Genomic DNA, 15721 nt, shown 5'->3' with positions numbered 1-15721 from the left:
CTCATTGAAATAGTACATACAGGTTAGCCTCCTGAGACAGAAAATAGGGTGAAGGTAGAGAGTATATCCTAGCAGCAAACTTTAAGTATCAGCTCACTTGATCCCCTTTTCTCTCTCTCCCTCCCCCTCTCTCTTTTTGAGAAATCATCTGAAGTATAATTGTTACTCTTTTAGAGGTAACCCATCTTTGATTGTCAACAGTTTTAATACGTTGTGATTTGAGAGACATTTCTTTCCATTTATTCACCCTGAGATTCAGTTTCTTGAATACATGGCTTGATGTCTTTCATCAATTTTGAGGCATTCTCAGACATTATCATCTTAAAAAATTTTTTTAATGTTTTTATTTATTTTTGAGGCAGAGACAGACAGAACATGAGCAGGGGAGGGGCAGAGAGAGGGGGAGACACAGAATCCGAAGCAGGCTCCAGGCTCCGAGCTGTCAGCACAGAGCCTGATGTGGGGCTCGAACTCATGGACTGTGAGATCATGACCTGAGCTGAAGTCGGACACTCAACCAACTGAGCCACCCAGGCACCCCGACATTGTCATCTTAAATATTGATTCTACCCCATTTCCTTGTTCCCTTCCTTCTGGAACTCCAAGTCAATGTATGTTAGACTGTCATGTAGTATCTTTTATGGTTCTACCATATCTTTTGTATCTTCCATTCTTTTGTCTATACTTCATTCTGGATATTTTTTTTTGAACTACAGTCCAGTTTATTAATTTTCTCTTCACGTGTGTACAGTCTAATGCTTTGAACTTGTCCAGAAACTATGGTACACTCAGTCAAAGTAAATCTGAAGAGTTTAATAAAAGAACTACCTATAAAGGTATGGACAGGTAAAGAAATGTAGACCTTTGTCAACTCACAGCCAGACAGTGATTGGAGTCAATCACTGTGGCTAATATAGTGATACCCATATCTGTCTATTGGTTCAGTGGCATGAGGAACCCAAAGTGAGTGAGTGGTAGTCTCAGCTTCCAGTTCAACTATGACTATGACTATGACTATGACTATGACTATGACTATGGGAAAACATTCCTCTCTTGGGCACTAGGACCTGAAAACTCATTATTCAGGAGATGGGAAGCACAGGTTCCTTCAGATATTTTGAGGTATAATAGTGAGGGGGCCACTCTGACCTTTACTCCTTAGTCCCAAAACTCTTGGGGATGGATAAAACAATCATTCCATAAGTTCACTAATGGTGAGTGAACATTATCAGAAGTATTGAGGACAGAAAGGGCAAATCCATATCCAGAATATAATTCACTGCCATTTTTCCTTTTTCTTTTTAAAAACTGTTTATTTGTTTATTTTTAAGAAAGAGAGAGAGAGGGAGAGAGAGAGAGAGAGAGAGAGAGAGAGAGAGAGAGAGTGCAAACAGGGGAGGGGAAAGAGAAGGAGCAGAGAGAGAGAGGGAGAGAGAGCATCCTAAGCAGGCTCCTCTCTGTCAGCTCAGAGCCTGATGTGGGGCTTGAATCTACGAACCACGAGATCATGACCTGAGCTGAAATCAAGAGTTGGACACTTAACCGACTGAGCCACCCAGGCACCCCTCTTTTTCCTTCCTTCCTTCCTTCCTTCCTCCTTCCTTCTGTTTTTTCTTCTTTCTTTCTTTCTTTCTTTCTTTCTTTCTTTCTTTCTTCTTGACAGAAAGAGAGTATGAGTGGGGGAGAGGGACAGAGGGAGAGAGGGAGAGAGAGAGAGAGAGAGAGAGAGAGAGAGAGAGAGAGAGAGAGAATCTTAAGCATACTTCATGATCCTGGGATCATGACCTGAGCTGAAATCAAGAGTTGAATGCTCAACCAACTAAGCCACCCAGGTGTTCCTCACTGCCTTTTTTCATGGTGAAAGAGGTTCAAAATAAAAATCTGTCACCAGGTGTGCCATTTTGGGAGCTCAACATTATCCTTTGCTGTAAGCAAACTGGTATTCAGGTGGGCTGTAACCGTACCATTCAGGAGGAGGGAAATTCATGTTGGTAAGCCCATGCATTTCCTGCCCCACATCCATTGATATGTGGACCCATTAAGAAAGCACCAGGGGGCCTGGGGAAAGAGGATGAATGTTATCCACAGAATTGGTCATTTCATAACCTCATTACTGACAATCTTTCCTAAAGTCTACTTCTTCTCATGATTATTTACACAGGAAACCACGACTGTCTTCACACTGTTCCTCCCAAGTGAACCCTCTCAGACTTTCTGGTCACAGATTTTCATATCTTGTTCTATTCAAATCCCAGATCAGCCAACCAACCTGTTATTCATGAATACTGTTATCAGTATAGACGAATACTTCAATTTTTTTCCTCTTCAATTCTGAGTGGACCACCAGATCTACCAACAAAACTTCCCACAGAAAGGATTGCTCTTCACCAATGTAATTCACAGACACTTCTGAATTGTGCTGTAATGTAGCATCCTTCCATTTCTAACTGTTGACTGCATTTTGTGCAAACATGTATAAATTGTCTCTGTGCTTTCCCCCCACTCTATTAGGCAGTCATAGAGAATTCCCCAGAAGGCTGTAATAAGTGAAGCAAGGAATCTGGGCTATCTTTTCATGTAACTTGTTTAATCCATATCTTCTTGGGCCCAGTCATGTATACACCATTTCTATTTAACAGTAAAACGCTGTGATGAACCTCCAATTTTATGGTTTACTGGATCAGATAATACCCAATGCATAATTACTGGTTGTCCCATGGCCTGGTGTTCAGTATTCCAGGGCCTGGTAAGAAACTAAGCTGCTTTTCAAATGGAGAATAGCTGATGGCCTAAAAGGGCACAGCTTTCCTTTAAAATCCTAGGGATCTACATTATAATAATCTTACTGGGGCTTGCCATAAGATTCACGTGATGTCTCCGTCTACTACAGACACTTCCGTTGCTCCTGAGGCCACTGGTCATAATTGTCAAGTGAAAGGACTACTTGCATTGCCACTCGGAATTCCTGCAGAATGTTCCCTTGTTTCAGGCCATACGAAAGCCTGATGGGTTAGAGTTGAAATGTGTTTTCTGTTGCCTCAAATGCCAAAGAGGCCCATTCTTCCACAAAGAGTATTGTCTCTTTTTTATTGCAAGTGTCTCACTTTAGAGAGGGCATCTCGACATGCCACAGACAATTGGACCCTAGAAACTTCATTAATGTGGCAGGACTCTGAGCTTTCTTGAGGTCCTTCTTCCATGCATGTGTCTTATGACATCTAGGGTTCATGCTACCTTCTGCTCATCATATTCAGTTGCCACAATATCATCAAAATAATGGACCAGTGTGATTTCCTGTTTTCTCTGACATGTTGGATTGTCCGGAGGGCTCCTCATGCTTTTTGTGTTGATTTGTGGTTTTGAGGATGTGTTTGTAACCTGTAATGAGCACTGGCTTCAGGTCAGAATTAAACAAAATTCTTATTTGCATTACCAGAAACCCCAGCATTATGAAATATATCTGGGAACTGGCTGTCCTACAACTGGAGGGCTGTTGGACTTTTTTGAGTTTCTTTACCTAGTCTCTTCTTGTGGAATCAAAACTGAAGAGTGCCCATGGAGTATTCTCACTGAAAGTTCAATCACTTACAAGCCAGCATATTTAAATATCACTGGTTACCTCCCAATATCATGCTATAATCAAAGAAGATTTTAATTCACTTTGGTGCAGAATGAGATAAAGAATAATAGTACTACATATGGGGAAACATCCCAAGGGCCAGTGGGACAGGAAAAGTCAATATCACCTTGAATGGAAAATGTGGAGACTCATCCACGACTATCTTTTGGGTATAGTTTTCCCCTTTTGGACCACATAAATTTTATCCTTCCCTGTTAAGGGTAGGAATTAAACTATAAATTCTAGATGGTGAGGTAACCTTATTGGCCTTGGCACGGTGACTGTCTGTGGATTGCACTGCCTATTAGAAGCTGCACTAGTGCCCAAGGGTATCATCTTTTACCAATTCATAAACGATATCTTTAAATGAAGAACTTGCTCCAATGTCTGCATTTGTGAACTCATTGGGTAGGGGAAAAAAAGAGCTTCTCTAGATTTTAAATTTATAATAAAGGCCTATTTAAAAGGCAAAACAACAACAACAAATTATAGACCAGTGTGATTTTCTGTGGGCCATCAAGTAAAAAATATCTCTCCGAGCCACACTTTTAAAGAGAACAGACTTGCCTTGTTTCTTCTTTACTTTTTAAAACGTGTGACTACTAGAAAATTATATTTTTAGTTTTATTTTTTTGAAAAATTTAAATTGCGTATATAATTATAAATTATATTTCTACCAGACAACACTGACTTAGGAAATTCATCCTTTTCCATTCTTATCAGAGAAGACAGCTGGGAGAAGTTGGCATTCACATGACAGAGATAATAGTATATCCTAAAACGGTCTTTCTTGAGCTCAAAGAGTTTATAGATATTCTTTTTGTTTGTTTTTGAGAGAGAATGAATGGGGGAGGGTCAGAGAGAGAGGGAGACACAGAATCTGAAGCTGGCTCCAGGCTCTAAGCTGTCAGCACAGAGCCCAACGCAGGCTCAAACTCACAGACCATGAGATCATGACCTGAGCCGAAGTTGGACGCTTAACTGAGCCGCCCAGGTGCCCCAAGTTTGTAGATATTCTTAATTTAATATATCAAATGTACCATCTTTTCCTTTATTTATTGCACTTTTGTTTCCTCCTTAAGAAGTCATTTCCAACTATTAGGACATGAAGTTATTCTTGTGCTATCCTCTAAATGCTTTATCTACAAAGTTTTGCAGAATAGAAGTTCAGAGAAGTGAAATAAAACCACCAAATGGCTTTAAGCTATAGAATAAGTTTCATCATTTAATTGTTCACATTGACCTATAATACACCTGGATTCTATTTGTGTGTACATTTTAAGTTAAAGTGACAAAGGTGAATTTTTCTTGCAAGGGTACTCCATTGTTTCTGAACTATTTATTGAAAATATTACCTTCTGTCTGCAGGGCCACCTTTATTATAGAGTATCCGCATTGTTGTGGACCTATTTCTGGGCACTTTGTTTCATAGATCTACCTGTATATCCTCACATCAACACCACACTTCCTTAATTACTATAGCTTCTTCATACTAAGTATTGATAGCAGGGAGAGCAAATCATCCATTTCAGAAACATCTTTTCTCCTATTCACTTTTTACATTTTTTACTTTGAGAGGCTCCTAGTTATTGTTTTTTATTATTGAAGTATAACATATCCAATAAAGTATATAAACTTATGTTTATTGCCATATGATTATTAGTATATGCACACATATACTTAGAGAAATCAAATACTGATACCTGCCCACTTGTTTACACTTGTGAGTATCCAGTGAGTGTGAGAATATTTGAGAAGCATAAAGCTCTGCAAATAGGATATTCTGGTGTTCAGTTGGGCTGAACCTAGTTGGTCAGATTACCCACTCCCTTTTAAGATTTTCAGGTGTCAGGAGGAAACTGGCAGGAGCCATCAAAATGTTTAACGTGTGCACACTTTGGTTATAGCACTTCTCTGTTGATTCTTGGGAGCAGGGTGATTGGGAGATGGCTGGCAGGAGTGGTAATGCTGGAGATGGAGACCCTCATAAAACAGCAGGGTCCAGGCCTGTCTGACATGGAAGGGTATGCAACTAGACCACACAGTGCAGGCAGGCGTGGGTGGGGAAGGCTGCATTCCAGCTGTGGTCCCACCTCCACTTTCTCCACTTCAGGAATGGTCATTGGAGGGAAGACAAGACAGCATTCCACCAGCACCAAGGAGCTGTGCTCTTTTTCACTGCACCCTTGTTCTGGTCCACCCCTACTCTTCCACTTCAGAGGCTCTGGCCGTGTCCAGACCCCACCCCCCCTACCTCAAGACAAATCACAGAAAGAGTTTGCACAAAAGTCCACTTTAATGATCCAGATTTGGGTCATCCTAGAACTGCCCCTCTGGAGGGCAGAGGGCACTGGGGCAGAGAGGCTTCATATGAGGTCTCAATCAGCAACAAGGTTGTGGCCCACAGTGGGGGGTGGCTCAAAGAAGTCCTAAAACAAGAAGAAACAAAGGATTGGAATCAGTATGTGGGAAGGTGGCCTCTTCCTCACCTACTTTCCCTCACAAAATGCTTCAATAACAGCCTGATTTGAGTAAGCTACAATGACTCAGCCCACCCATTGTCTGTCCTTCTGGCTCCCACAAAGAGTTCTCCAGCTCTCCCATGCTTTTCCCTGGGGCTCTGGGCTGGGGAAGAATGGCAGTACCTTGTTTGCATTTACAGAAACACCATGGCAACCATCCTTTGCAAGTGGATCTGTCACCTAGCTCTGGATGCCTTGACCCAACAACCAATCCAGACTTAGGAAGACCAGCTGCTCTCTGATGGAGTGGGGACTGGTTTCCTAGGAGAGCATGCAGGGCTGGAAGCTCCCTGTGGTGCAGGCTTCTTGCAGGCTCTCAGTTTCTATGCTTGCTCTTCTCACAGCCTATACCCCAACATCACAAGAGTGGCCTTTTGAAATCATGTATCACATTATGATTGTTTAGGGCTTCCTTAAAACTTCCCAGTTAACTTGCCACTACACTTTGGACGTTGGGAACAGCCCAATTCTCACTGCAGTCCCTGAGAGGAAGGGCAAGGGATGTGCCCCTGTGAAATGTCTGGGAATCAGGAGCCCTGGGTCCAGTCTTGGCTTTGCCATGAACCTACTATGTAGCTGTGAGTAAATCCCTTGACCAGCCTGGGCCCCAATGTCTTATCTATAAAGATAGATGGGAGTGCTAGATGGGTGTTTTTAATCTGGATTCTGAAGAGTTTAAGCATCTCAAAGAGATAACCCAGAGCCTTGCCCAGGTGACTTGCCCAGGCCACAGGGTAGAGCAAGGAGGGGAAGGAGTGCTGAATGTGAAGGCCTCTGGACTACCTCTCCCATTTATCCAAAGGAGCCTTGCTATCCCTTGCTGTATGCAAAGGAGTATACGGAGAGAAAAAAAGGACTTTTTAATTGTTTTTAATTTGGCAATTTTAGGGGTGCCTGGCTGGCTTAGTCAATAGAGCATGCGACTCTTGATCTCAGGTTCATGAATTTGAGCTCTGCATTGGGCATAGAACTCACTATAAATAGATAGATAGATAGATAGATAGATAGACAGACAGATAAACTTGGCAATAAACTTTGCAATTTTCAATGCTTATTTTATTTTGTTTTTTAATGTTTATTTTTGAGAGATGAGAAAGAGAGAGAGTGAGAGCACAGTGAGGGAGGGGCAGAGAGAGACACAGAGAGACAGAGGATTGATCTGAAGCAGGCTCTGTTGTGACAGCAGTGAGCCCTACATGGGGCTTGAATTTAATGAACTACGAGATCATGACCTGAGTCAAATTCAGGCCCTTAACTGACTGAGACACCCAGGTGCCCCTCAATGCCTATTTTAGACTCAATGCCTATGCACAACCTATAGATAATTTCTTCTTTAGAGGCTTCCACATCTGCCCTCCCAACCTCTCATACTGATACCCCCAGGTGTTTCTGTGAGAGAGAAGGAGGGTGGGGGTACCTTTCGATTGGGAAAGAAAAGACCTTCAGCTTATCTGTTCACACCTCAATATTCATTCCCTTCATAGCTGCCTCCCTCATTTCAACAGGTTCTTGGTGATTCCAAACTCCTGAGAAAAAGTCAATCCCTTACCTTGACAGGGTTGGTCACCTCTCGTTTCAGGGTCTTCAGATCCACTTTGGAGGTAAAACATTGATCCCTGTTCACTTTGGCCATTGGGCTCTGGGAGGGGGGAAGCCAGAAATCAAGAAGAAGGCAGAAAAGGATGACAGGGCTCCAGAAGGGAAAGGGCAGGATCCAAAGTCAGGGATTTAAAATGCTTGAGAAGACACATAAGTCTTACCTTGGGGAATAGGAGTCAAAGTTTCTCCTCTTGCTTGCCCCTAGAAGAGACAGGGATGACAGATGGGAGGTAGGCCTGCTAACATCCATCTCTCCCTTTGCAGATATCACTAATGGCTAATGGACCTGTTTTTTTGTGGAGCCTAGACAAAACATCCAGATCATTCTCATAGTCCTGCCAGCAGCTCTTACCTGCAGTTTTAATATCTGTTCTCTCCCTGCTGTCTGTCTGCTAGATGTGTGGATCAACCATAGGCCTTTCATACCTTATCCCAGTGGTTTTGGTGGGAAAGGTTGCCTATCCATGCCTCAGACATGGATCTTGGGGGTAGAATCTGCTGATGTGCCCCATCTTCTGGGTCATCACACCCTGGGTGATGTCATCCTTCCAGAACAAACCTGCAGGGTGAAAGGATGTGGTGAATTGACACCTGGGACACTGACATCTCGGAGCCTGAAGCCTGCTTTGGATTCTGTGTCTCCCTCTGTCTCTGCCCCTCCCCTGCTTGTGCTATGTCTCTCTCTCTCAAAAATAAATAAACATTAAATTTAGAAAAAAAAAAGTTGCTTAGCATAGTGCCTGGTGTGCAATAAATTTTCAACTAGGATTATATTCTGTTTGCTGGTTCATTTGATGCTATTGTGAGGATTAAAAGAGATTAGGGATGTAAAGAGTGCTTAGAAAACTCTTAGGAAGCGATTCCCAAACTTTAGTGTGCATCGGAACTTCCTTGTTAAAACACAAATTACTGTTTCCCACCCCCAGAGTTCTTGATTCAGTAGATCTGGGGTGAAGCTCAAGAATTAGCATTTCTAACAAGTTCTTTGGTGGTGCTGATGCTCCTGGTCCTGGGATGCACTTTGAGAACAGCTGCTCTAAGGCATTACACGCATATTAGACATCAGCAGTAGTACCAATCATATGAATTCAAGGTAGATTTCCTATCTGACCCTCCCCCATTCATTAAATTCTGCTCTAAGGAAGCATCAGCCATCTGTCTCCAAGGGACTTTCCACTCCCTTTCATTCCTCCTCTCTACTAGTCATCCATTTGCTCTGCTTCCTACTCAGAGGCTGAGGGTGTGTGTGTGTTCTGGCTGAGAACTTAAGGATTCCTGGCTATGGAAAAACTCAGATAGCACTATGGGCTGGAGCTCATCAGAAGGAGTTGGATGCTGGCTTCTTCTAGAAGCCTCTGCTGGGTTCTTCCAGGGTGATCAAGGTCAAACAGTCCACCTATCCACCCCCATTGCACTCATACCCCCTTCTCCATGAGGTGAGCATGACAGGAAAGTTTCAAGTAGAGAAATCTGACAAAGAAAGCCCATCCACAGATCAAACAGCCCCTCACTCACCCACCCCAATTTTCTGATCAGGCTCCAGCCTCTCTTCCCAGCCCGTACTCACTTAGGGGCACAATCTGCTGGAGTACAACTTGCAAGTGCTGGAAGACTATAGAGACAAATCCTTGGAGGGGCCAGAGCTGCCCCACTCCCACTTGGCCGTGACCATCTAAGGGCAGAATGGTGGAATCAGCAAGAGAGCTTGGCCAGAAGCTTTTTAAATCCCAGTTGAAGAAAAGCAGCTGTCTTTCACTATCACCCCTGGGTTCCCTGGTCTCTGTTCCTCTCACCAGACCCTTCTTCCTTACAAATCCTCCTTCTTTTCATTTTTCCCTCCCCCCCCCATCACCACCTGCCCTGTTCTTCAGCACCTGCACCTCATTCTCCCTTGATGCCATTTTCCAGGTAAGAGCTTGCAAGCAAAGCAGCCTGTGGAGGATGAACTAAGAAGACACTCAGAAAGCTACACACCTGGAATGGATAATCGGATGATAAGTGGGGCATGGGAAGCAGGTGAGCTGCATCTCAAAGAAGGCCTGAAATCCTGGAGGGGATTAGAACGGAGGCCTGGAATCCTTAGAGGAAGGAAATATTGGTAAGTACAGGATTTGTGTGTCTGGATCCTTGTCCAGAAAACCAGTTTGTCTAACTGCATAGGAGAAGGACAGGGTGTGGGGGAGAACAATCCCTAATGCTATAACACTTTCATTATTCCGGGTAGACGGGGTAGAGTTGGCAAAGTCCATTTTTTTTTTATATAATGGAATTACCATGAGTCATTACGGACAGGCATTAAAAAGGAATTGTCCTCTGGAATCAAATGGATCCCCATACCAATTCCCTGCCTTTAGGAAGGAGTAGAACCTCCAGCAGCCTACTGAGAAAGATAAGAACTTCTTCTGGAAGGGGAGATCATTGTCTGAGGCATTGATCCCAGGACTGATAGGAAAACTGGTGACCTGGACACCCTCTGCCAGAACGCACAAAGCACCTGGCGCTGTCCGTGGTGCTGAGGGGGTGGCCGAAACCTGGCTAGGAAGAGGCGTCTGAGCGGCAAAGAGGGCGAGGCATCCCTACAAGAACGTCCCCCCCGCCGCCCCCCGCCCCTCCACCAGCACACACACACACACTCCTCCAGTCAACCGCCACCAGGCCTCCTCCCACAGTTCTTCACGAGTCCTCCGCATTGGCCTCTAAATCCAAGAATCGGGCGGGGAAAGTTGGCGTCAGACTAGGAGTTTGCGCCCTCTTCCCCACGCTCTTGGCACTGGAATCCTCGAGTCTGCGCAGTCTCTGGCTGCTCAGACGTGAGTCAGCGCTGGTCTCCCCCGAGGGCGCTGAGTGGAGGGAGAGGAAGAAGGATGGGCCTTTTCCCCTCCATTCTCTTTTACCCAGCCTAGCCTTCTCCTTCTTATCAGAAATTAGATCGCAGACGCCAGGCTCTGAGGGCTTATGATGAATCCCTGGCTCGTTTCTCGGCTCAGCTTTCCCTCTGGAGTCAGGACGCCCGTACCCGTGGGTCCCTGCTCCTATTGTCCGGAGATCCTGCCTATCCCTCAGCTCCTGGCATCTCTCTTCCTTGGTCCCTCGGTGCGTCTTCTCCTGTACCGGCATAGGCGGGGCTTACTTCCCTCTGCCCACTTATTTTCCCGTTCTCCTTCACAATCTTCCCTGAGTTCGCTTCTCTTAGGTCCAGATCCCACATGCGGAGCCCCACCCCAGGGCTGCGTCTCTTTCTACGAGACGCTCCCACATTTGTCTCTTTTCACGTTCTCAGACACATAACTTTTCCTCCTAAGTTCCTAACCTTGAGGCCCCCGACCCACTTCTCTCAGGATCGCTCTCTGGCCTGCCCTTCCCCACCCCCTCCCCCAGGTTTCCTCCTGACCGTGGCCACTAATGTCGCTGCAGCCCCCTGGGCGGCTGTTCAGCAGCACGAAGCAGAGGAGTAGCGGAAGCCCCCCAGAACCCCTAGGCCACAGTAGGTGCTGCATTCTCCCGGGATCAGCGCGTTCACTCCCTCCTAAGTTGCAGAGAAAGTAGAGACAGCAGCAGGAGGGGCTAAACTGGACTGTAGCTTCCCACTCGCAGCGAGGGTTGGATCTGCACAACCCTCCCTTGGCAGCTTGGCCAATCGCGGGCGGACCCTGTCCCCTGCGGACGCGTAGCCAACTCCTCCCCTTGTTTTTTTTTGTTTTTGTTTTTGTTTTTGTTTTTTTACCGCCCCCAGAACCATCCTAACTCATCCCCAGTTTCCTATATAACCACAATACCAGACATCTGTGGTAGGCTAAATAATGGTCCCTAAATATGTCCATGTCAGAGTCTCTTGGAGCCTGTGAATGTTATATGGTAAAAGGGACTTTGCAGTGTGATTAACCTTAGAAGGTGATTAACCTCAGATGAGATTATCTTTGGATTTTCCAGGTGTGCCCTGTATAATTACAAGAGTCTTTGTAAGAGAGGAGAGTCAGTAGTGGGAGATGTGACATTGGAAGAGGTTTGGATAGATGTCAGGAAGAAGCCACAAGCCAAGGAATGCAAACAGCCTCTAGAAGCTGAAAAAGGCAGGAAAATGGATTCTTCCTTTAAGACTCCCGAAGGAACACAGCCCTGCTGACATCTTGATTTTAGACTTCTGACTTCCAGACAGTGAGTTTCACAAATTTGTGTAGTTTTAAGCCACTAAGTTTGAAGTGATTTGTTATGGCAGCAATTGGATAAGAACATAACAACTAGACGTGTTTATAATTCCCTAATACTCACAGTTCTCTGGTACTTCTAGATACAACTCATTTATCAGATAAATGGTTTGTGAATATTTTCTCCAACTCTGAACATTTCATTTTAATTTTCTTACTGTGTCTTTTGAAGAACAAAATATTTTCATTTTGAGGAAGTACAATTTATCAATTTTATCTTTTTATGGCAAATGCTTTCTGTTTCTTAAAAATGTTTCACAACCCAAACCTACCGAGATTTTTCTCCTGTTTTCTTCACAACATTTGGTTCATCGAGTCAGTCAGAAAGCATTTCCTCTTTTGCTATTCTGTGAAAGGCTTTGTACATGATTGATATTACTTCTTCAAGCATTTGGGCTCAGAGTTTCTTTGTGAGAAAGTTTTATTACAATTTAATTTCTTCAACTATTCAAGATACCCTATTTCTTTTCATGTCTGTTTTGGAAACTTAAATTTTTCAAGAAATTTGTCCATGACATTTAAGTTATCACATATTATTTCCCTTTATTTTCTTTGGGTCTCATTTCCTTTATTTTTCGAACTTCCTGAGTTGATAGTTTATCATTGATTTACATGTTTTCTTTTTTTTTAATTTTTAAAAATGTTTTATTTATTTTTGAGACAGAGAGAGACAGAGCATGAGCAGGGGAAGGGCAGAGAGAGGGAGCGAGACACAGAATTTGAAGCGGGGTTCCAGGCTCTCAGCTGTCAGCACAGTGGCCAGCGGCGGGGCTCGAACTCATGAACCAGGAGATCATGACCTGAGCGGAAGTCGCACGCTCAACCGACTGAGCCACCCAGGTGCCCCACATGTTTTCTTCTTCACAGTAAATGCATGTACAGCTACACATTTCCCTCTAAGCATGACTTTTTTGTGTTTTAATTATCAAGTGGTTAATATTTTCTAATTTTTCTTGTAACTTCTTAGACCCATGGATCATTTGGAAGGATGTTGCAATTAGGGACTTTTTAGTTTTTTTTTCTTTATTTATATTTTCTTTATTTTTTTATTAATTTTTTTTAATGTTCACATATTTTTGAGGAAGAGAGAGAGAGAGAGAGACAGAATGTGAGCAGGGGAGGGGCAGAGAGAGGGAGACAGAGCTGTCACAGCTGCGACAGCTGTGTGTTGTCAGCACAGAGTCTGATGCCGGGCTTGAACTCGCAAACCATGAGATCATGACCTGAGCCGAAGTCTGTCGTCCAACTGACTGAGCCACCGAGGTTCCCCTGTCATTATATTTAAAGCATATGTCTTATAAACAAGATATAGTTTGATTCTGTTTTGTTTTGTTGTGTTTGTAAATCCAGACTGGCAATCTCCACCTTTTGATTGGATTGTTTAATAGTTCCTTACATTTAATGTAATTATTGATATGTTTGGGATTAGTTCTGCTACCTTGTTATTTGTTTTTTTATTTGTCTTACCCATTTTCCATTGTTTCTCCTCTCCTTTCTTTTGGAATAATCAAGTAATTTTTAGTATTCAACTTTATTGACTTTTTAGCTATTCATCTTTATATTGTATTGTTTTTTAAAGTTTATTTATTTATTTTGAGAGAGAGAGAAAGAGAGTGAGCAGGGGAGGGGCAGAGAGAAAGGGAGAGAGAAACCCAAGCAGGGTTGCACTGTCAGCACAGAGCCTGAAGTGTGGCTTGAACTCATGAACTATGAGAAGCCTAGTTAAGGCGGGAGCATTTTAGTTCTGTTCTTAATCCTAGGCTGTATCCTTTAGTGCTGTGACATTGTGCTTACACCTAGAATTTGGTCCTTTTGGGATTTTACTGAAAACCCCAGGGCGTTTACCAAGACCTTCTAATTTCATGGGTCCTGAACCCCACGTTTGGTCTCCTTAACACACTGTGGCAGCTTCCAAAATCCCTGCTCAGATATTTGACTTTTCCACTAGATTCCTTGAAATCTCTTCCTGAACATGTACCATTTAAAAGGTAGTTAACTATTTGAAGGAAATTTGTATGTGGATTTTGGGGTTCACCTCTCTGTAGCTCACTCAGTTCCCAGATTTCTTCCTCGTTTCCAGCTGCTCTGTCATTTCTGTGTTCCAGCCTGTGTTTCAGAGGCCCGTCAGACTGCCACTTTCCTGCCCATGCTCTATTTCCCTATGTGCTGTAGGGAAACATGAAGTGTCCTTAGGAGGAAAGCCTGTTAAATGTGGGACTCACCTGTGGACTCTGTTTTTTTCAAGGATTATATTCCCTCTAGTTTTTCTTGCTTTTGGTTGGTCTCCATGCTTTCAAACGCTTATTTTTATATTTCGTCTCGAGTACATATGTTCAATGTTAGAGACTAACACAAACTATTTTGTCATACCAGGAGCTGGAAGTTTATGTGGTTATCATGGACTTGGGTTATACATGATATTTGAAAACTATTTACAGAAATAATTTGAGGCCTAAGAGCAAATGAGTATGAATCTGCTTTGAGAAATATAATGCTGTAGGAAAACAGAACATACTGGTCTTTTGGTGGGTTGAACAGAGGTCACTCAGCTTTTCTCCCTTCTAAGATTTCAAACTACCAGGGAAATTGGAGGGGGCCTTAATGCTGGGAGTAGTAACCTCAGAAAACAAAGCAGGTTCTCAGGCCTATTGGACCTGGAGTTCAAAGGAGGAAGTTCCTTTTCTAAGGGGAAAATAACCACCAGAAAGGGTGGTGGGTGGGTGAGGAATGACTGCAGTTCAGGTGTGGTTCTACTCTACCTTGCAGTCAAGTTATGAATGATGACTAGAAGGAGAAAGGAACCAAAAGCCAGGCCGCCACCCCCACCACGAATATCTTCTCTATTCTGGCCCTCCATATTTTCCTTCAGAGGCTCTGGTTGGAGCCCACAGAAAAGTTTTGATGAAAACACACTTTAAAAATCCCAAAACGGGTTGACCTAGACCTGCCCTTCTAGATGCCAATGCAGGGTGTAGGGATGGGGATACCTTAATCAGCTACAAAGTTTTGCTCAGAGGAGGAAGAAGTTTAAAAAGCTCTAAAGTGGAAGGAAACATGGGATTTGCAATTTGTGTGGATATATGCTGGAGGACTCCCCCATCTACAGCATAAAACATCTCCCCCCTCCCAATAAATAATAAGCTCTAATAGTAGTCCTGATTTGGGCAAGTCCTAAGGCATAGTGACTTAGCAACTGCCTGACAGCTGGCCTCCCCTTGGGTCCAGTATCTGATCTTCTCTTCCCTCCCCTCATTTCCCCATAGCTTTAGAGTTACTCAAAGACCCTGACTTGGAGAAGAGCGGCAGATTCTTTTATGCATACTTTAGCACCATGGCAACCAGTTCTCATTGTGGGGATTAGTCATTTAGGGCTGCTGATGTCACCACAGCGACCAATCCAGGCAGATGAAGCATGGTTACCATGGTGACAGGAGGCCGGAGCTGTTTCCTTGGAGACCATAAGGGTCTGGATTCTGCCTGAAGTTCAGGCTGTCTCTGGGTAGAGTACATGGCCAGCTAGAGATACTCAGCTCTATGCAATGCCCAGTCCAAGCTACCAGTGTCCTCCTGGACAAAAACAATACTTCTTAACAGGCCTGTCTTTTCCACTCTTGTCCTCTATCAATACGTTATCCAGCAGTAGTAGGGTGGTCTTTTAAAATTGTACATCACATCATTCTATTCATTTCCTTAAAATCCCTAGTGATTTTCTTCTGTCCTTTGTTTTTTTTTTTAAGTTTATTTATTTATTTGTGGTGGCAGGAAGGGGAGGAGGC

General features: G+C 43.6%; 2 protein-coding genes across 2 annotated transcripts; one reads left to right on the top strand and one right to left on the bottom strand.

Annotated features, from left to right (window-relative positions):
- The first annotated feature begins 2694 nt into the window (after positions 1 to 2694).
- On the top strand, positions 2695 to 3838 carry LOC144617015 (uncharacterized). Its single transcript, XM_078450548.1, is given in 3 exon segments — positions 2695 to 2746; positions 3327 to 3473; positions 3717 to 3838. Coding segments are annotated over 3 exon segments (321 nt in total).
- A 1773-nt stretch (positions 3839 to 5611) lies between these two features.
- On the bottom strand, positions 5612 to 11357 carry LOC132676729 (regulated endocrine-specific protein 18). Its single transcript, XM_078450586.2, is given in 5 exon segments — positions 5612 to 6048; positions 7691 to 7778; positions 8167 to 8299; positions 9308 to 9412; positions 11132 to 11357. Coding segments are annotated over 5 exon segments (483 nt in total). The 5' UTR covers positions 11238 to 11357; the 3' UTR covers positions 5612 to 5997.
- Between the last annotated feature and the right edge of the window lie 4364 nt (positions 11358 to 15721).

The sequence above is a fragment of the Panthera onca genome, chromosome C1 (assembly GCF_046562875.1).
Source record: "Panthera onca isolate mPanOnc1 chromosome C1, mPanOnc1 haplotype 2, whole genome shotgun sequence".
Lineage (NCBI taxonomy): Eukaryota > Metazoa > Chordata > Mammalia > Carnivora > Felidae > Panthera > Panthera onca.
This window is presented reverse-complemented; position numbering and strand designations above follow the sequence as displayed.